This window comes from Patagioenas fasciata, chromosome 1 (genome assembly GCF_037038585.1).
Source record: "Patagioenas fasciata isolate bPatFas1 chromosome 1, bPatFas1.hap1, whole genome shotgun sequence".
NCBI classification, from domain to species: Eukaryota; Metazoa; Chordata; class Aves; order Columbiformes; family Columbidae; genus Patagioenas; species Patagioenas fasciata.
Window position 1 is genome coordinate 32,331,559 of NC_092520.1, and position 21,583 is coordinate 32,353,141.

A 21,583-nucleotide genomic window follows, 5' to 3' on the forward strand; every position below is an offset into this window, starting at 1 on the left:
TCATACGGAATGAAGGTGTGATTCAGATAGCATCAAGCTGTAGTGGGAATTAGATCAGATCCTCTGTACTTATATAAGAGCAAGATTTTATTTTTTTTTAAATGAGATCACTTTTAAATAATCTCCATTAATTTTGATTTGCCCTGGTTTGTCATTGATCAGAAGGTTATTCTCAAAGGGTTAATTTAAAATTGCGCTGTCATTAAAACAAAGATACTTCGCAAGGTCCACAGGAAGCTTCCACTGTCAGCTTGGAAGATCTGTGATGCTGTTTCTGCTTTCCTCCCCACCACACCCGTCCCATCCTGTGTATGTCCTTGGATGGAGGACCTGTCCACAACTCATGACTCTATCAGCAGTGGCAAGGAAGGTGTTGCATTACACAAATGTGATTTTGCAAAATAGCCGCTTTTGTAGAAGCTCATTCCCTGAAGCAGAAGCAGTCTGCAGGAAGGTAAAGGTCTTGGGAAACTGCAGCGGGCAGTTACAAATGTAAGAGCCAAGAGGTGGTTGTGCCAGAAAGGCCCCTGCAGGAACACCCTTCCCTAGTTTTCACAAGGAAACTGTTCCCCTAGAGCAGACCCCAACTCTTTCCTCAGCTGGGGATCTCTACAAACCGTCTCCGGACTGCCAGAACCAAATTCTGCCAAGTACAATGAAACTGCTGTACCTCTTCTTAGGTAGATGCCCTATTTCCTGTGAATATAGTTCCCATTCATTGGCAGAAATGGGATCAGCGGCTGCTGCAGGCTTGATGGCCTGAGGAAGCAGGCAGTCGCCACCCTTCCTAAGGGTCCCTGAGGCACCCCAGGGGTGAAGGGGAGGAAGATGAGAGCCCATCGGCAAGCCAGGAGTGAACACACATTGCCATGCAGAGCTGCGGGGCTGGCTCAGAGGCAGAGGGGAGCTGAGACTGTGGGAGAGGAGGAGAAAAGCCATGCAAGGGTTTGACACCTGCGGTGACACGGTCTGGCTGACCTGCAGCGAAGCGTGCCTGCGTTGCACGGACAGCAGGATCATGGTGCCAGTGTTGTAAGAGGTGGGTGGAAAGAAAGGTCTTTCAGGCACATGGGAAAGGGTTTTGAAGTGTTTTAGCCGTGACAATGGAAAAGAAAGAACTGGTTTTGACCTGTTCTGCTGTGGCTCTGGGGCATGATCTGTTTATAATTATAGTCTTCCTCTGTGCCTGTTGATTTGTAGACAATCTTAGCTGTTTCCTAATGTTTTTACCTGTAACTGGAGGAACATCCCTCTCTAGCTCTTCTGCCTTTTATGCAAGCAAACTTCCAAGTAGCTTCGTTGGTATTTTGACCCTAAGACTTGAGCTGTAAGTCGAGTGTATTATTTTTTTAATGCAGGACAGTAATGGACATCTAACTTAGTAGCACAATGCATCCTATTGTAACATCATCTAGCCTGTTGCTAACCATAAGCATACTTTATTGCAAAATAAAAACTATTTATATTGAAGAGTCATTCAGCACACATCTAGGAAACTGATACTATAATGATTTCCTGCAGCATTCTGCCCCATGTAAGAAATCACAATAGAGAGCTCATTGTCATACATTGTCAGCAATACCACAAGCAAACATCACACAGGTATAAGTTAACCAGGTACAGGTAGGAGTTAACTATTGCATCGTACCAATTAAATGTATTCCAATTCTGCCAAATAAAATTGTTATTTGTGTGATGTTTCCCAGATGCACAACACAGAATTTAAATAATATGGTATAATGACAGGACTTCAGCTGGGGTTGTGTGTAAAGGCTACTTATGTCTAATAATGATTGGAGAGACAGCATTATTAGGTATACAGAGCAATTTTCCAGTATGTCTTGAAAAGGGAAAGGGACTTATGGTCCACATGGCAAATATGTAAAAATCTTTTGCTTATACGTGCCTTATAAATCCATCATATTTTAAATATCATCCCCACTGTCCTTGTATTTCGAAGCTTGTTAGAGCACTGGTTTAGCACAGCTGGTGCCTATTGGTATGTACTGGTATGAATCAGTGCTGTGTACTGGTGACGCAGTATGGAGCTCAGTCTGAGTGAGATGAATATAAAATATCATACACTAGTGTGGAAAATCTGAGTCCCTCACCTACCTCTGCATAAGCTATAATAACTCAAGAGAGAATGTTAAGAGTGCTTAGCAAACATCTCTGATAAGGAAACACCCGCCACTAGTTTTCCTGTGCAAGTAAGATGTTAGATTTAAGGCATGCAGTATAATACCAAATAGCGGTGCAGTATTATCCATATGGTGACCTTTTCCCTATCTCAGAAGAGGTTTTGCAGCATTTTAGGAGATGTTGTAGAGAGCAACAGCAATTATTAACAGTTTGGAAAAAGTCTGTAAGAAAGAAGTTGGGGCAAACCGTTGGGTTGATGTTAAATATCCTAGAAAACAAAGAAGAGGAGCTATGGCACAGTCTGTCAAATAATGGAATACCACAGGGGAGGTATTTTTCTAGTAGAAAAAACGTCCTCTATAAAAAAAAATGCCTGGGACCCATTTCAATGTAGTTCTGAATGCAGCGAATCTATGTGTGCTTCAAGGATGGATTTTAACTATGGGAGTTTGTTCATGAGAAGGTTTTCCTGAAGCTTTCTACATCAGCATGTAGCTGGTGGTCCAGCTGGTCTGAAGAATTGTGAATGACAGTTTTTACATTGAAGCCACTCTGTTTCGTTTTTCAGCTGCCTGTTTTCAGAGGTAAAAGTCAGAACAGTTGTTAAAAAAGCTGAAGGATGATTCTTCAGCCTGTGAAAAGTGATGGGAATTTTGCTGTTAAGGCAGGACATTCCCTAAAATCTCCATGGGGTTGATGAATCACTTTCATCTATTGATGTTGTGTTTTCAGTTCTGTTAAAACTTCTGCAGCACTGCATGATAAGGTTTGAAAGATAGCATCCATCAATCACTTTTGTGCTTCACCCTCAGTGTAGCTGGAAAACATGCCCTTGAAATCAGTGTCAGTTGTGATGTGATGTAAGGAGCACTGTGTCCTGTTTGAGGCTCTTCTGTACAAAAAAGACTTTGACAGACTGTAGAGAGTCACCAGGACGGTCACAGGCTGGAGCACATGAAGTCTGAAAAGAGGTGGAGAAGGCTGGATTTCTTCAGCCTGGAGAAGAAAGGACTCAGAGGGATCTTCTTGGTCTCTACACCTACCTAATTAAAGGTTATAGAGGAGATGGAGCCAGTCTTTTGTCATAGGTGAGCACTGAGAACAGGAAGGTCACAAGTTGCATCAAGGGAAATTCCAACCATATGCAAGGAAAAAGATTTTCACAGTGAGGACAGTCATGCTGGCAGAGGTTGCCCAGAGATGCTGAGGTGTCTCCATCCCTGGAGACACTGCCCCAAGTGCCCTAGCTAGCCCTGTGTTGAGCATGGGGTAGGACTACAGACCTTGCTGTTTTGCAAGTCTAAAATGTGTCTGCTTTTACTTGCCAAAGACAGAAGGTGTTTTGTGTGTGCATGTGCTTAGTGAGAGAGAATGGAACCTAAGAGGAATAAAACTTAGAGGAAGTGGTATATACCAGTGGACCTGTTGGAGGAGTAACGAGGTGAAGAGGGAGACCAGAGAATGCTAAATTCCCTTATAAAGACAAAATCTATTTCACTGTGACGTTTTTGTCACCAGTCACTTCCTCCTCTGGGCTCAGTCTTGGGCTCACAGTCTTGGGCTTGCCTACTTGTTCTGCAGAAAGGGAAGATTTTCCTGGTGACGCTGCAACCTGTTTCGACATACTACTTCACAGTTCCCCAACCTACAAAAAGTTTGGGTTTTTTTTAAGAAGTTCTCCCTTTCTGTTGGATTTGCAGCTTGTCAAGAAGTTGCTTCAGCAGTTTGGACCCACTGCTTGAACCTGGGAGGTAAGATCACAGCACCTGCTGTTTTTTTAGCAAGCCACCCTCATCGCGCATACGAGCAGTTTAACGGCACAGGAAATTGTGGTCGCCATGAAAAAGCAGTGTAGGTTCTGTATTAGCATGAAGCATGTTCCATTTCTCTAGTGCACAGCATTTCTTCTGACCTTCAGGAAAGTATTTGGTGGATTTAATTGGGCAGAGTGGTCTTTGACTGAGTAAAGTGGTAGTCTTTGACTTTGCATTAGTTTGGCAGGGTGTGATAAAGTAAGAAGCCATTATCTAGATTACAGAGTGGATCCCTGTAAGAAGGTAATTGTAATTCCAGTGCTGAAAAACACTGATTCATAAAGCTAATGTATTTTGACCCTTATATATGTTTACCATATACTCTGCTGACTGTTAGAACATTCATACTAGACTTTTATAAATGTAATTTTACTCTCCAGAGAATAAATAAAACAGATTTATGGTGGAGCTTGACTGTAGTAAGGACTTCAGCTTTAAAAATGATATGGGGTCGTCTTAACATTGTATTTACCTTTTAAGATCTTGACTGTTGAAGCTGCTCATGTTTGTCCTGTTTTCCTTGGCATTTCAGTACAGGCTGTAGATGAGCTATGACTTGCAAACATCTACAGACATTTTAGGCTGTAGTATTGTGAATAGGAGCCTTTGGGCTTAACTATTTGCTCTGTAAGAGCAGTAGACTTGCTCTTTTTGTCAGACAGTGGTTTCCTCAGCATGTGCATTTGGTTTGAACACTGTCTGTACCTGACCCTTAAGCCTGTGAGCAACTTGACTTTTCCAGCAAATGGGATTTCAGGTCTCTGTTAGTGTGGCCAAGGTCACAGACACCAGTGGCCAGTTGACCTCTCACTGCTGCAGATACCAAGTGAAGATGATCTCTAGCAAATGGCAGGCGAGATTGTGCCACCAGAAGCGCAGATGGTTGCTCAGCAGATGGCTGTTTGAGTATCTTGATAGAAGTAGATCACGCCCCGAAACCTCTCATGTAGGGAAACCCCAGCATGTGTCACCTTCTTCCCCTCTTGCTTGTCACACAGGAGGAGTTTGCCCCCCTAAGATGGGGCCAGAGAGTCCACAGGGGGGCCATGGCTGGGGCTGGAAAAACTCTTCTGAGTGGGCAGGAGCTGTGGAAACCCCATCCATGGTGGGAAACTCCATTGAGGAGGGATGCTAAAGCCAGAAGGGGCTGGGAAGTACCTGCCTGCCTACTAGTAACAAGAATGGGGATTTCTGCTTCAATCCTGACCATGAGATCCAGATTTACTTAGTTCAGAAGATGAAGACAGTGTTCACATAATAAGTAAAAAAAAAGGTATTATGTTACTGGTTTTGAATCTGCTTCCTCAGTTGAAATCAGGGGTTTGTACTGAGTACCTTTATGGTTATAAAACGATTGAGATCCTATATGAAACTCATTGTACTTAAATGAGTCTAGTGGTGTTGCTTCTCTCTCCCTGCTTGCAGAACATATCATGCACTCCATTGTGTTGCATTATGTATATATATATATATTTTTTTTTTTTTTTTTTTAACCTGTTTCCTTCTGATTTCCATCATGAACAGCTTAAAATACAGCTGTGGAGCATGGAGCAGAGCTATCTTGATAGAAATCCTACAGTAAAGTTGTCACAATATGTCTTTTTCTAATGTGTGGAAGAACTTTAGAAAGAGCTTGAGTAAAGGGGAAGGAAGGAGATGGGGGAGATTAGGAGAGTACAGTGCATTCAGAAATGTAGCTGATTTTCATACTCATAGCACTTTCATGCAAAACAGCAGACTCCAGTGAAATGCTGATACAAAATGTAAAATATTTATCAAAAGGAAAAATATTTATGAAAAAAACTGAAACAGCGTTTAGGATGCTGAAACCAGCTGTGCTGTAAGATGGAGTGGGGGACTCTGCCCTGCATCTGTGAAATTATCAAAGGGGAACGCTCTAGGATGGAAAATAAATCACCACCTCCAGGTGTCTGGGACATAGAGGCAGTGCCTGTGTGGAGGAGAATTATAGAATCATAGAATCATCAAATAATCATAGAGGGCGGTGTGCTGCCCTGAGGGTGCCTGGCAGTGGGGGCTCAGGGACCACACCATGAGGATGGTGCCTCCTGCTGCTCCAGCTCCTGCTTTGGTTCCTCATTGCACTCAGACTCTACGGCTCCCAGGACAGCACCACTGCAGGAGAGGGTTCCAAGCAGCAGGACACTTCATAAAGAAGGTGATGTTCAGATCTGTTGTCTGTTTTCTGGTCTGGTTTGGCCGATGGAAGGGCCTGGTCACCCAGGGAATTGCTAAGCCCCTGGGAATCCTGCTGAAAGCAGAGAGAAGTCCTGCAAAACTGAGGACAGAATACAGCTCCCAGCGTGGGAGCAACAACAACAGATTCATAAATCCAGGTGGAATCATTCAAACACAAATATATATTTCTAACTACCTCCTTTTTATAGCTGGAATGTGTTTTTAATATTTTCCATGCACGGAGGAACTGTTTTCCTGCTAATAAGCTATAAACACAGGCCATGTTCTCCTTTTCTTGTATCAGACACTCAGCTTTCACAGGACATTTGGGACTGAGTCAGTACTTTGTGACCTGACCTTCTGCCATTGGGCTGCAGCATGAGGACTTCCTTACAGGAATAGGAAGAGAGGCTTTTATCCATCTGCTCCAGGGTTTGGTGTTCTCCTCTTCCCCCACCTTAGTTAGCAAAGATGGAACTGTGTGGGGCAGGGCATTCCTTGCCAAATAGGACAGTGCTGAACGACTGAAGATGTTTGTTAATTTGGCTCGATTTGGAAAAAAAAAAAAAATAAAAAATCACTCTAAAGCATTTGAGAATCCAAATGTTCCTTTTTTCTATGGAAAAATGTATTCACTTAAAAGCTAGCTAATTTGTCTTGGTAAGGGGATAGAAAATACAACTGATGCAACAAAAAACGTAGTGTATTGGATTATTTTTTTCTTAAAAAAAAAAAATCTAGACTTTGCAGAATAATATGCACATATATGCTGTCCCCCTGGCAGGTTGTATCTGACAGATAAAAGACACATAAGGAGAGTTTTTATGGGTTCACATCTCTGCTTCTTCAATGTCTTAATTTCCTTGAAGGACTAGCACTCCCTGCCACTGAGTGGTATACTGGAAAGAGACCTTAATTTCTCTACAAGCTCTGTGGATTTTCCCTTCCTAAGCCCTGCTGACTCATATTTGATTTAGGACTCAAGCATCGCATTGACAAACAAGGTCCTTTATAAAACAGAACATTAAGAAAATAACTCATGGGCATCACCATGTTGCTTTCTGAACAGCAATAAATGTCTTTTCTCTGTGTTTCTTCAAATTGTATACAAAATAAAATATGTGAAGTGCAACAGCTTAGCAAACTCAGTGCCTGCATACACGGTGAGGTTTTGCTGTTGCAGGCACCAATCTTCAAAAATGCCTTTGAATGTCATTTGTTGTGGGCTACACTGCGAATCTTTATCATGTACCAGGGAGGAACTATTTGCCATAACTTCAGAAAGACTCCTCTCTGTATTTTATATGCTGATTTAAACAGCAAGATCCCACTCAGACTGAAGGCACTGTAATATCCAAAGTACACATTGCTAATAGAGCCAAGTTTGTTTCTACCTATTTTTGGATTTAAAATTTAACTCAGCATCTTTGAGGAAATTACAAAAAGCTCTTGTGTGTATCTTTAGCTATTTTAATAGGGAAATAGTCATACCACTAAGTGTACAGCTTGAAAAACAAACTTTTTTTATGACCCTCCTCACCTCATCAAAGATGCCGCAATTCTTTATGCTTCTTCAATGATTTTCAAAGTTGTTGTGTAAGACATGCATCTAATTGACACATAGTTCAAAATCTGATGGCATTTGCTGATGCTGTCAGTCATGTTGAGTAGCTGGCTAGCTGAACAACTCACCAGCAAGGAAGAGATATATGGATTCTAGTTCTTATCTTACATCATTAACAGAAAAAAGCCTATTACAAAAAATTATCCATGCGATCTGCCTGGAAACTGTGATGCCAAACAAGAATAAAGGACATGGATGGGATTGTTTATTTGTCTAAGATGGCTGAGTACCTAGAGCCATCTCTGTGAATTATCACTGCTCCAAACCATCAGTAGACTGGGGAAATTTAGCGTTAATGGTACTATTCTGCATTGCTGTAGGTGCACTATGGATCCCCCTACTCGTGCAAAGATACAAGTGCATTATTTTGATCACAACTGTAAGAATCACAACCAATAATAATAATTATGTGAGAAAGAAGCATGATAATAGCAAGTATGCTGAGAATATGAAGCTTATTTGGGAGATAAACTCTTCTGAATTGTGTCAGAAATATGTGTGGCTGACTGCCAACAAGATGGCTTTGCCTGCTGCATTTTAGTTGAAGTTTTCTGTAAATGAGCACAAGATGAAACTTTAAAATTGAGGAACTTCTGGGCCACACTATTGTGGTGACAGCATTGATTCTTCTTTCGACATGCCATCTAATGCATAATTTCTCTTTTTCTCACCACTTGGTGAGAACGAAAATGAAAAAAACTTGTCTCCAGAAGTAAAATATTTAGCAGAGGCCAACTCAAAAATCTTTTCCTTGCCTCCTCCTCAGCCCTTCCACACTGTAGAAAGTCAGATGACTGAGACACACAATTTGAACAGAGATGTGTATGGATATATGGACTTATGTGTGGGACCTTATGAGAGAAGGGTAGAGGGAAATGTTTCTGAGAAGCAATATCCTATCAAGGATGTTATAGTGAGTGACCAGGAATGAGGAGGGTACCAAAGGTGCAAGAAGTATGGGACAAAGATTGAATATGCTCAAGATACTCCCTTTTCCCTTATATTTTTCTGGTCTGCAAGACACTACAGATCTATCACAAGAATTTCTGCACAATTCTGAGGCTCCTTCTCTTATTCCTGCCTGCTCGTGGTGGGCTGTGTGTTGGGGGAGGATTGATGGTGGTGCCCCTTTGATATCAGCCAGGAAGGAAAAGATAACGCAGGAGACAGCTGGGGAAATACTCCCCAATCCTTATGGAAAACCAGACCTTTGGAAATCGAATTTGAGAATGAGACAAGAAAAAGAAAAGAAACTGGAGCTGTGAGTTCTGCTAAAGTAAAAGGCAGAGTTTTGTGTGTGGAGTGGGACACAGTCTTACGTTGCCCCAGGCAATTCTAACAGCTATGTTTTGCAACAGTGAGTGCCTCTTGTTTCATCACCTTCAGAAAAAACAAACAAGTTTGAAGCAAAGAAAGCAGAAGAAATAGAGAAATTTATATATGACAGGGAACATACATACAAATCTTTATCTGATCACTCTCCAACAACTAGGTTATTGTATTATTAACAGAGTACTAGTGCATTAAGAAAATTAAGCTCTGATGGTAGAAAGTGAGTAAATATTAGTCATTTATTCAACTTTCTTAGTTCCAAATTCACAGTTAAGTTGTTCCTGCCAACTTAAATATGTGTTTTTGAAATGTAGCATTTCCCTTTGAAATATGCTTTTCACACAGTATCACACAGCATCACAGTATGTTTGGGATTGGAAGGGACCTCAAAAGATCATCCAGTCCAATCCCCCTGCTGGAGCAGGAACACCCAGATGAGGTTACACAGAAAGATGTCCAGGCGGGTTTTGAATGTCTCCAGAGAAGGAGACTCCACAACCCCCCTGGGCAGCCTGTTCCAGTGCTCTGGCACCCTCACTGAGAAGAAGTTTTTTCTCAAATTTAAGTGAAACCTCTTGTGTTCCAACTTGATCCCATTACCCCTTGTCCTATGATTGTTTGCCACCGAGAAGAGCCTGGCTCCATCCTCATGGCACTCACCCTTTATATATTTATAAACATTAATAAGGTCACCCCTCAGTCTCCTCTTCTCCAAACTAAAGAGACCCAGCTCCCTCAGCCTTTCTTCATGAGGAAAGGTACAACTTAAAGTCTAGCTGTAAAGTGTGATTTCATGTCTTCAAGGTTTTCATTGCCTTGCTTGCAATAAAGGTTAACCACCAGAGAAGTGGAGGAAAATATGAAACAAGATAACCATTTAATGCAAGCCTTGGAAACTTTTAGGTTTTAATGGCTTTGCCATCTATTATTTATATTGCATGGTGCGTGTACACTTTGCCAAGTAATATATAACCAGGGAGCTTCTCAGACTATGGCTTCAAAATGGAAAGAGATGAAAGAACATCAATATCGCTGTGTTTCAATTTAGCAGTAACGTTCAGATTTGAGATTATTTTAGTTCTTCCTTTATATTCCAGGCTGAAAATAGTATGTTCTTAGACTTCTTAAGACATCAGAGTGATAGTAGGTTCTCTTGAGGATAAGGTCAAATAAAAGGAGGCTTTATGACATGTCTATAGTGTACTGGGTTGGAAATGACGTCAGGAAAGAGAGTGCTTCATAGAGGCTCTTTTGATATCAGTTTGTTACAATACTCAGCAGCTTAGGTGAGACCATTTTCCATTTTTCACATTAACCTTTAACTCAGCTGTCTTCTGGGGAGGAAGGAGTGCATTTGCACAACTTTGTTTTTGCTTTTGCAACAACAGGTTTCTGCAGGTTGGCAAACAAGAAAGAAGTGTCACTTCCAGGCAGTGTGTAATCCGGATGTCATGATGCCATCTGAAGCTCAGTCTGTCTCAAGAAGTGTTTTATTTTGCTTCTGAATTTTTATTACCTTCCATTTCTTTCTTGTTGGTAGTTCCACCGTGTTTCTTGCTCTGACCTGTAGAGCTCTCTTCCCCTTCTCAGTGTCCTGCTTCCACATTTGAGCATGTGCTGACTTTCATCTCGCACCCCCTAAGGAACTTCAGTTCTTTCACTGACCTTCAATCACACCAAGTTCAAGATCCTCCTCCCAGCTACTACTGACCTTCAAAATCTCATTTGTGCTGACAGCTAAGCTGTTTGCCTTTGTTCCTTCTCAAACCCCACTCCCTCTTGCAATGCCTACCCAGCTTTTCTCTTCTTGCTGTACATCTCTGTGCTCAGAGCCTGGTTCTATCAGCTGAATTTCCTTTTGCTTCTCCCTCAGCTCCTCAACAGCTATTCCCTTCGAAGAAGCTGTTTCAACTTGTTCATATTGCCCGTCTCCACGTTTTCTCTTTTGCTGTATTACCATCCTCTGCATTTTTTTCTCTGCATCTGTCTTGTCATACTGATTTTGAAAATGGTTTGGAGCAGACCAGTGCACTGTATTCTTACAATGCCTTGCAGATTATCAGCAATTGGACTACTCACTCAGGGTTGCTGAATGCCCCCTTGATGGGATGCCCAAGGTATTTTCAGGTTGTATTGAGGACAGTAAAGTGCTGGAAGTGTTTTTCCCCTAGAAGCAAATGACTCTACTACTACCCTGTTTCCTTGAAAATAAGACAGGGTCTTATATTACTTTTTGCTCCAAAACTTATTACTTTTTTACATGTATAGCTGCCTGGACACTATTTAAATTGACTTTTTAAATGAACTATAACTAGGGCTTATTTTTGGAGTAGGGCTTATATTTTGAGCATCCTCAGAAATCCTGAAAAAAATCATGCTAGGACTTATTTTTGGGGTAGGTCTTAATAGAGGGTTTCGAGTGCGGGGTGACAATAAAACCGTGGCAGATGTATTGTTAACCCCGTCTCCCCCAACTTCCCCCTTCAGCCCCTCCCTCTCCTCGCTTCCCACTAAGGACAGGCGATCGGGAGGGAAAGAAGGACAGAGAGAATAGAGTTGGAAAAATTAAAAATGTTTTACTAATGCTACTAATAAGAATAGAGAAAATAATACAAAATATACAGAACCAATCTTGAAAGTCCCAGCAACTGCAGAGCCAGCACCCAAAATCCTGGATTGGACTCTGCAGCCAACCGGAGCTGGATTCAGTCTGTCACTAGGCCTCAGTTCGCAGAGACGACCAGCAAGGTCCTCTCCTAATGTCGGCCATAAGCAAAAGGAAAAGAAGGAAAAAGGGACGAGATCCTTGTGATCTCCCACTTTTATATGAAGTATTCACGTGAATGGGATGTTATACTCAGTTGGTCAGTTCCTTGGTCACCTGTTTCTCATTGTCCCTCTCGCGAGATGTCCATCCATGCTTATCAATAACCTTGCATTCCATTGCTATGTTTACCAAAACATGTATCTGGTTCTCCAGGAAAATGCAGCTAATATGAAGGCTTTAGCTGACAGGCAAATTCACTAAAGGACAAATTTGTTTTTAACAAAACCAGGACAATCTTATTTTTGAGGAAACATGGTATCTTATAAAATCAGAAGGAAAATATAGGACCTGACCTCCCTCACCATTGTCTGGAACAATTTTACATTTCTGTGTGCCTAGATATCATAATTTACCTTTAATGATCTTAGCAAAATAAACAATTATGTACTGAAAAGTAGCTTTTTGAAAGTGGATTTTTTCCTTTTTGCTGTGTGTTGCTAAAGCTTTGGACTTTTACTCTCTTGATTTCCCTGTGTTTTCTTTTTACTATTCAATTTTTTAAAATGACGGCATTTTTAATTGTCAATAACTCTGAAACCTTTAATATGAAAATTCTGATTTTTATTAATTGAATGTATGTTTGCAAGCTTTCGTGCACTTCTCAGAGGTCTTCTGGCTGCAGGTGAACCTTGAAGGCCCATGGCAAAGACTTTCAACTCTTTCCCTGCCTTTATTGCAGTCCCTTGCCAAAACTGGGACTAGAAGTAACCCTGAAACTATGTAGAGGCGATGGCTATAAAGCGATTATCTTGCTGATATGGCATATTGGAACAGGCAGTGATGACACCTTCATCACTCCAGTACAACTACTCCTTGGGTGATCGAGGGCTAGTTCTCACACTCAGTACAGAGATTCATCTGATTTCTTGGCTAAGTGTAGCTACCTTTGCAACAGAGTGGATAATATTACCTAAAAAAGAAGTCAGAAGGGCAAAGCCCTTCATTCTATTATGTATTATTAGTACAAATGCCCACACATGTAAACATATGCACTATTAATAGGATTCTGTCTTTAAGAGATCAGTTAGTTACTCGTCAGAGGCCACAACTTCTCATGCAGTCAAGAAAAGTCCATTTCATGTTGGTGATAATTTTTTCTCAAGGTTATAAAACTTTTTGCAAAAGTAATGTTACAGGCAACAACCCATAGTGTTTCCTATCTGTTAGGATCTAGAACAGTCTTAATGCTATTAAAAGTTGTGTCGCACATTATATTGCTTCATCAGGAGACTGGACTGGAAGGGGTGATCTTGCAGTGGAATATGGATTTTCTTGCTGATAGTGTAAGATTTTCATGTGTCCACATGCGTTTTAGGGAATCCATATATTGCAAAAACATGCAGCTTGTGACAGAAAAAGATTGTTAGTGAGGAATCAGAGGCAGGAAAGATACCAGGATGAAGAAGGAAGACTATGGATTTAATATTACCCTAGTATACCTAACCCACATTGCTAATGGATCATAGGGATTTTTACAGGTAGCCCTCGAACACATGGTGGCTAGAATCACTTACATTAGTGTTTCAGTAGCAACCATCAGCTCCGTTGTGTTGAAAACTGCATATAGGTTCTTGTGCCCCAAGAGCGACTGCATTATGGATTATCCTGCATTTCTCTACTTGTGAAGGTTGGATAAAGTAAATGAACAGATTTTTCTTTGGAAGCTGTCCTTACCTTCAAATCACAGTAATGAGGCAGATAAAGGGTGCATGATGCTACAGGGAGGCAGCAGACAAAAAGCCACACATATGAGGTTGCCTTTGGGCTATTTCAAAGCCATATCCATACTGGTTCTCACAGATACAAGGAATCAATGCACAAGTTCAGGAGAGCATTAAATCTGAAGCCCAGATAGGCTGTACAGAACTCTGTGTCTTTTTAGAGGGCTATAGCAAATCTGTATTTCAAAAAATTATCCCTGTCTATCTTTCTATAAAGTTTGCAATCCAAGCTTCCAGGATGCAATGTCGTTTTCAGTCTGGGAATAAGGTACTTGTGATTTTTTTTTTCTTCATTTAAACACTGTAGCTACGGCAACCGCTTTCCAGGATCAACTCAGGTTTCCATTCTATTCTGTTTAAATAGTTGTTTGGTTAATTAATACTTAAAGAGACATAAGACACTAGAGTCATTCTCACAAATATACGATAATAGATAGTCTCTCTCCTGGACAGTTTCTTTATGACAGTAGATGCCTGAAAAAGCCGAAGGGTATAATGTACATCTTCTGGCAGTGTATTAAATGATGCGAAAAACAGGTAAAGTTTCCCTTTCTGAGTATTAAGAAAGGTGCCTAGAATTGGAAAGTCTGATCCTTCCTCCTGTTCTGTATCTTTGGTGGGAGGAAAGGCAGGAAAACTCTTTCTGGCCACCCATTCCTAAAATGCCCTCCAACCTCAAGCACTAATTTAGGTACCTTTAGGGGGCAAAATCCCTAAACGCTCCCCATAGCCAGAAAAAGAATTAGCCCTCTGGAAGCCTGACCTGATGCTCCGAACTCCTTGTGAAGTAACTTCTCTCCATCCATCCACCCCATAAGGGTGACCAACTTCCTCATTAGATACCCAAAGATAGGAGTGCAAATATCACCCAGGGCTCCAGCTCCAGCCCAGAGCCCCTGCAGCAGACAGGGCTGCTGTTTCTCTGCCAGCACTGCTGAAGAAGCACATGGTGAATTGTGTTTCCAAAGCGGGAAATAAAACAAGAACCAGCACAATTTTCTCTGCTTTCTCCATGAGAAACAGAAGTTATCAGAGGTAGGGCTTAATTCCAATTAAATTTGTATAAATAAAACTTTTAGGATCTTGAGCAGGGCTTGGCAAAACAACGGGAGTGATGTTGATTTTATTTCACGTACTTAGAATTTTACTCCTTCCCTTCATTTTGAGTTGCAGACAAACTGGGTTTTCAGCCACGGAGAGCTGCTTCAAGACTTCGAGTCATGCTGTCAATCCCAAGTGAAAACCCCTCTTTTTTATCATGATTACAAACCCAAAAAGACAGGAAATAAAAACAAGTGCTTTCTCCTTGCAGACCCGCCCCTCGGAGAAATAAGAAATGGCGTCGACAGCACACTTCTCAGAGGAGGAGATGGCAGAGCTACGAGAGGCTTTCGGCAAAGTTGGTGAGTACAGCAAACAGGAAAGGCGCTGCAGAAGTGTGAAGCTGTAGCGAGCTCTTTTCTCATGTACTGACCAGCTGCGGGGAAATGGAGATTACTCCAGCGCTGATCTGCTGTGTCACAGAAACCACAGAAGGTCTTTTTCCTGCCACTGCAGGCCTCCTGGATGAAACCCCATCAGCACGCTGCAGAGCCATGTCTTCTTACTGGAGAGAGATGGTGGGGCAATGAGCAGCAGGGTTTGTGAAACAGCCTCAAAAGCTGTACAGAAAATACTCTCAAGTATTTTCCTAAGAATATTGCTTATTCCTGACAAATTACTTTGAAGGCAAAAAGTTTTTATTCTAAGGTAAATTGAGTACACCCTCTGCAAGGGGGAGAGTCTGGAGAGGACAAATGCGCAAACGGCTACAAAATTTGTAATCCATTTACTATGACCTTTCAAGCTCCTTATGTTTTTAAACTGTGTGTTTTCTTTCAAAGGCTTTAAAGATCTCATCTGATTTATCTGCTTTAAAGTTATGCAGACCGATCACTGTCTACGCAGATTCTAAGAAAAGGTCCTTATGCTTCTCACATCTCACTTATCTTCTATTAGATTTGTCAGCCTCACTGGATTATGTGTTAATCAGCTGTCCTTGCTGCTTCAGGTGATGGCTGTTTGATTTCTGAGCACACAGTCTTCCAAGCTGGCAATCCTAAATATCTGGTCACTGTGTGTGCCCCATACACCTGATGCACTGACAAGGCAAATGCTCTGGTTCCTCTCCCGGACTCTCTGAGTCCAGATCCTTCTGTTGTATGATTTCACAAATGGATAGGATGCTTTATGCAGTCTGTATGAATCTGTGCTACTGGTGCTGAGAACCGAGTACCTTTTTGCAGTGTGAAACAGGCAAATCACATTGCAACTCACCATGCAGGAAATCTGCAATATGCTTCTTTGAAATCACCTCGGGCACTGGGCTGGGGAAAAAGAGCCTGCAGAACAAGAAACACACAGATATATAAAATACAAATATAGATATATAAAACCTAAATATAAATATATAACCATATATGTGTATATATAACTATGTACGTAACCATAGTGTTTTAACAGAAACTCTTCACACAATAGATTCTGTTTCCTTTTTTATTTGTGGGATTTGCACAAACTGGTGGAGAAGAAAGGAGCATTTAACCTGTGTTGGTGATCTTCTCATAAATTCCTATCCTGGATCTTGCAACAGGCTCAGCAGGATTATATGTGTTAGTACCATTGCAGAGATACACCAAGTTATTATTTTGAGAATGACCATATGCAGTTCCAAGCCTCTGAACTTATTACTTTTGATGCAGAAAATGGGCCAAAATCACAAGTTATACATATGAATACACACACATGTAACATGTAACTCTGTATTGCATCAAGTTCATTTTCTGTAGGTGTTCTGTAGACAGGATACTCCCTCTATAAATCACTCACATGCCTTTCTACATGTAAACCTTGGAAATACAATTATATCCATCTAAACGTAGCTTTGTTAAGATATTACTCTGTTTCTAAAACATATAAATTCATCCGTATGAGCTTTGGTTTGTTAAATAGTGATTGATTTTTTATTAGGTGTGAATGACACTGCGGTGGTTTAAATTATTACATTTCAGGATATCAAATCTTTACATATAACGTACCCTTCCCCAGGTACAATCAAAACAACAGCCTTTGTGTGCATAAAATTTTATTAGGCTAATGTTGAATCTTAATGTTTGCTTTAATCTTTTGCAGATATTGGTGGGAATGGCTTCATCCACGCCAGTGATTTAACAGATGTGTTGAAGGCAGCCAATCTCCCTCTCCCAGGATATAAAGCCAGAGAACTCGTTCAGAATTTGACCACCACGGGGGATGGCAGGATCAGTTTTGATGACTTTATTTCAGTAAGATATTATTTATTTAGTAAGTAAGGTGCCAGATGGGTTATTCAGGGTGGTCCCCAGGGCACAGCAGAGGCACAAGCACAGGGTCTCATGGGCACCTAGTCAATCTGAGGAGTCCCCTCGCTGGAAAAGATGAGAGCAGGAGGTAACTGAACTAGAAATCTTGCAATTAAGTGGGACAAGTTACATGAACGCAACTGCGTATTGAACAGACTTAATATCTTCCTGTTTGGTTGATGCAGCAGGACGAAGTGTTTCAGTCACAAGTTGCAAAAATATTGTGTTCTGGCTAGATAGTTATGAAAAATTCCAGCAGATTGAAACTGAAAACTTTATGGGACATTTTTCCTACTAAAAACTTGCTTCTTTTTCTAGCCTGAACTCGGACAAAAGCAAATACTAAAATAGTGGAATTTCCCTTGGGATGGAGAAACAGATTTTTACTCATATTTTCTTCAAACTGGAACTGTTAAAGGCTCTCCTCCTGCACATCTTAGCTCCATGGTTTTGTACCATGTATGCTTCTGCTACTTAGGTGATCTTTGTTCACTGCTTTGAAAACATAAAAGCTGTGTACGATCCTGCTCTGTCACCGCAGATACACAGGTTTTACACAGAAACCCACTGAATAATACTCAAGCTGTGCTTCCATGTGTATGAAGCAGAGAGGACACATCTCCTGGCCCAAGACATCACTGTTTTAACTCGGTTTGATTCTCTGAAATTTTAAAATTGTCTCTTGTGCTTGAAAGATTTTCCAAGATCTGAAGAGTGATGATGTTGCTAAGTCATTCCGAAAACAAATCAACAAAAAGGAGGGGATCTGTGCCATCGGTGGGACGTCCGAGCAGTCAAGTGCCGGCACACAACACTCATACTCAGGTAGGTACAGCTGTCCTACACTGATAGTAAACACGAACAAGTGTGCCCTTTGAGATCATCTACACCAGGGGTGTCAAACTCATTTTCACCGGGGGACACATCGGCCTCCTGGTTACCTTCAAAGGGCTGAGTATAATTTTAGGACTGTATAAATGTAACTATTCCTACATATATACAGTCCTAAAATTACATTTGGCCCTTTGAAGGCAACTGTGAATCTAATGTGGCCCCCCATGAAAATGAGTTTGACGCCCCTGATCTGCACCTTATCTTGGTGCAAACCCAGGTGCTCTGGCCTCAGTGAGCTTCAGCAGCTGTTCAGGCAAGGCTGGTGCAGGGCAAAGAGTTGAGAAGGTGACAAAGCACCAGGAAAGGCTCTTTGTCAAAAATAGTGTGAGCTGGTTTTATGGGGTGGAGAGAGCTGTGGCTACAGGAGGAAGCTGCAGCTGGCTCAGCTTCCCTTGCCATAGCAGCACTGCAGCTCTGCTGGAGAACAGCCTCCCGGCACGGCTGCAGCAGCACAAAGACTGGCTCAATGCTGTCCCTGCTTGATGGCAAGGCAAGACACCGGTTCCTCACTGTTGGCAGTCTCTCTGAACTCACCTGTAACCAAATGTTTCCTGACATTTTTCTGAAGAGGGCACGACCCCATCAAGGCTCTTCTCCCAACCTGTTTCTCCAAGCTGAAGGTTTGGGGCAGCCAAAGTTGCTTCTGCTGCTTCCTGAGCACAGTCTGCTCTGAAGCATCTCCACAGGGAAGAGGTCCCACCTTTAGCTGTCTTCTCCAGGGGCAGGGATAGGGAACTGACTCTTGCCAGGGAAGGGAGAGTGGAGGATGCTTCCAAGGTCTCCACACTCCTGAGCACAGAGGACACCTTCCCTGAGCTACTGGGGATGGTGTGAGCTGCTGCTGGTACAGGATAGCTATGTTACAGCCGTGTTGGACTACAGGGAATGTTGCCCCATTACCCTGTGAATACTCTTTGTCAGAGTCCAATGCATCCTGCCCAGGATCTTCTAGATATTCCACATGTGGAGGCTGTAATGTAAAATACAGAATTCACCTGTTTCAACTTCTTTGAAGTTACATGGGATTTTGATTTAGCAGGGTGATACAACAATGCATTCAAATTATGGTGCAAGCACAAATTAGGCTTAGCAGAACAGAGCAACTGAAACATGCAGTTGAATCACGTGAACTTAATTACCAGTCTCTGTCATGTGCCTGCCCTCATGACACCGGCAACCCCAGTCAGCGGGAAAGAGTGTGGAAGCGGTATTAACCAGCTCATTTGCTGTCTTCAGCTCATTATTTGTCTCCTCGGAGCCTTCTTCCCTTGTAGGCGTTCATTAATCACTCACACTGATAGGAGAGTCTTCTCCCCAAGTTGTTCGGCCTTTGTAAGTAAAATGATGGTAGAATTATTGCACAGCAAACTGATGGATTTGATGTTGTGTCCACAGAGGAAGAAAAGTATGCCTTTGTCAACTGGATTAATAAAGCCCTTGAGAAGGACCCTGACTGTAAGCATGTGGTCCCAATGAATCCAGAAACAGATGACCTCTTCCAGGCAGTCGGTGATGGCATAGTGCTTTGGTAAATAATACCTATCTTTCTCACAAAAGGGAACTGTGACTCTGCAGAAACTCATGTCTCTGCTTAAATGCAAGCTGCTAACTTTACATTAAGCTCATTAATCTTTGCAGATTCAAGGCCTCAATAATGCTATTTTTTCCCTTCTTTTATTTTTTTAAAATATAAAGCTTCTTTCATGTTAAATGAGAGTTTTTCCCTGCCTCTGAACTCTTGCAATAAGATGAAGTCAGTGAAATTTGAGGAGTTACTTGGTTTTATTTTTGTCCAAGGACTTTTGAGTGTTCACACAAAGCGGCATAAGACAGTGAGTGCTTTCACAGAAATTTACTGCACGATAAACTTTATGCACAATTTGACCTTGTGGCATTCTTGGCCTCACAATTATAGTACAATCTGCATGTGACCCAAAATGATTTCTTGAGTATTGCATGTGTGCCTGTGTTTGTATGGCTAAAAACAGAGTCTGGCTATATTTGTTCAGTAATTGTCCAGCTCTTTGACTTGTCCTACAGCATAGTTAGAAAAGCTGTATCGTATATTGTGCGCACATAGCTAGTAGTGTATTTATTTTAATTTTTTTTTAATTTTATTTCCAGTAAGATGATCAACTTTTCAGTGCCAGATACTATTGATGAAAGAACAATCAACAAAAAGAAACTCACACCCTTCACAATACAGGTACAAGATTCTTTGCTTTTTTCCTTGGGACGCTTTGATTTAATCACTTAAAGCAAAAGCTGGTGATACCATGGTGCTGCCCAAAACAATGAGACAAAACAGTTTGTGGCAAAGTGAGATGTTCAGGTCCATGTCATAAAAACATAAACACATTTCTGTGTCTTTCCAAAAATATGAGCAACCTGACTAAACAGATTGTATTTGTGTTTGCATTTGACCCATTGTATAATGCTTACCAGTTCAAAGATGTGTGGTAGATGCCATATGAATGCAAGAACAACTAGATAATACAGTGACCAATTCCAGTTGGAGCAGCTCTCAGGAGGCTGAACCCCATGTCTAAGGTCACAGACTGTTTTGCAGTCTGGTGACCTCACTAAAATATTAACTGTGATTCAGGAGATACCATGATGTGCAACATGCCTGAGATGGGACCATAGCCTTTGCCTGCCTTTCACAAGCCATGCTATTTCACCTTGAAAACTGAATACCTTTTTTATTTCTATTATGTGCACATGTATATGATATAAAAATGGACAAAAAAGCTAATTTTCACCTATTGAAAGTTGATTGTGTTTCTCACACAGCATTATGCAGAGAGGTGTTTTTACATGAACAGCATCCATGTATCTGAGTATAAAATATAAATAGATATAAGGAATAGATATGGACCTAACCCAGTTTAGCCCTCAGCTGCTCTGATTTGATGGAACATTAGCCAGGCTCAAGTAAGCTCAGAAGCCATTAAATTGGATTTTTATGCTGTATACCACATTTTTCAGTTCTAATCATTCTAGTCAGCAGCACAGCTTAGAGATGCAGCTCAGATCAATCCCTGTCACACATAGACATGATTTGATCAATATAGCTTCCACTTTAACTTAACCCTTTTACAGCTGTCTGATGGAGAAAAGGTAATTAATTTGAAATGCTCAAATTTTTCTAGCTTATGAGAATTTACACTATGTCTCTCTCTGCATTTTGTATCTAATCAAATCTCTCTGTCATGCCAGCAGTGATGAAATTTATGTGAAAAATTGCAAATCTGTAGACATTATATTTTCCAGGCTTCTTTGCCTGCTTTACTAGTCCTCTGTTTACTAAGCCACCTTTTTGAATAGTGCAGACTTGTGGATCAGATTTCGTTGTACCCTTTGTTTTAAATAGGGAGCAGTGAAGGAACATAATGTTCTTGAAAAATCACTTTTTTTCTGCCCCTCACTGTGCATCACAGAATCCCTCTGCTTCCCCAGAACACTCCCAAAACAGGACTCCATACTCCACAGTTCAAAAAGAAAATATCCAGGCTTGACCAATTCTGATCTGGGCTGAACGGCAAGGTTACAAACTCAGCAAGTTTATTCCTATGACCAAGTGGTTTTTGTGTACATTGCCCATTAGCAACTTATTTGTAACTTGGGAGTTAAAGCTTTTGTATACTGCT

At 41.3% G+C, this 21,583-nt stretch overlaps 1 protein-coding gene across 3 annotated transcripts in view; it reads left to right on the plus strand.

Moving 5' to 3' along the window:
* Window positions 1-21,583, plus strand: part of LCP1 (lymphocyte cytosolic protein 1) — a 67,271-nt gene that overhangs the window by 32,694 nt on the left and 12,994 nt on the right. For 2 of the 3 annotated variants that reach the window (XM_065857345.2, XM_065857270.2), the window contains exons 2-6: window positions 14,972-15,062; window positions 16,831-16,982; window positions 17,735-17,864; window positions 19,329-19,461; window positions 20,058-20,139. In XM_065857345.2, the coding sequence (XP_065713417.1) occupies window positions 14,996-15,062; window positions 16,831-16,982; window positions 17,735-17,864; window positions 19,329-19,461; window positions 20,058-20,139 (564 nt within the window). In that variant the 5' untranslated portion in view covers window positions 14,972-14,995. Of the gene's footprint in view, window positions 1-3,703; window positions 3,894-14,971; window positions 15,063-16,830; window positions 16,983-17,734; window positions 17,865-19,328; window positions 19,462-20,057; window positions 20,140-21,583 lie in introns of those variants that run through there. The other variant, XM_065857190.2, reaches the window with a different exon arrangement.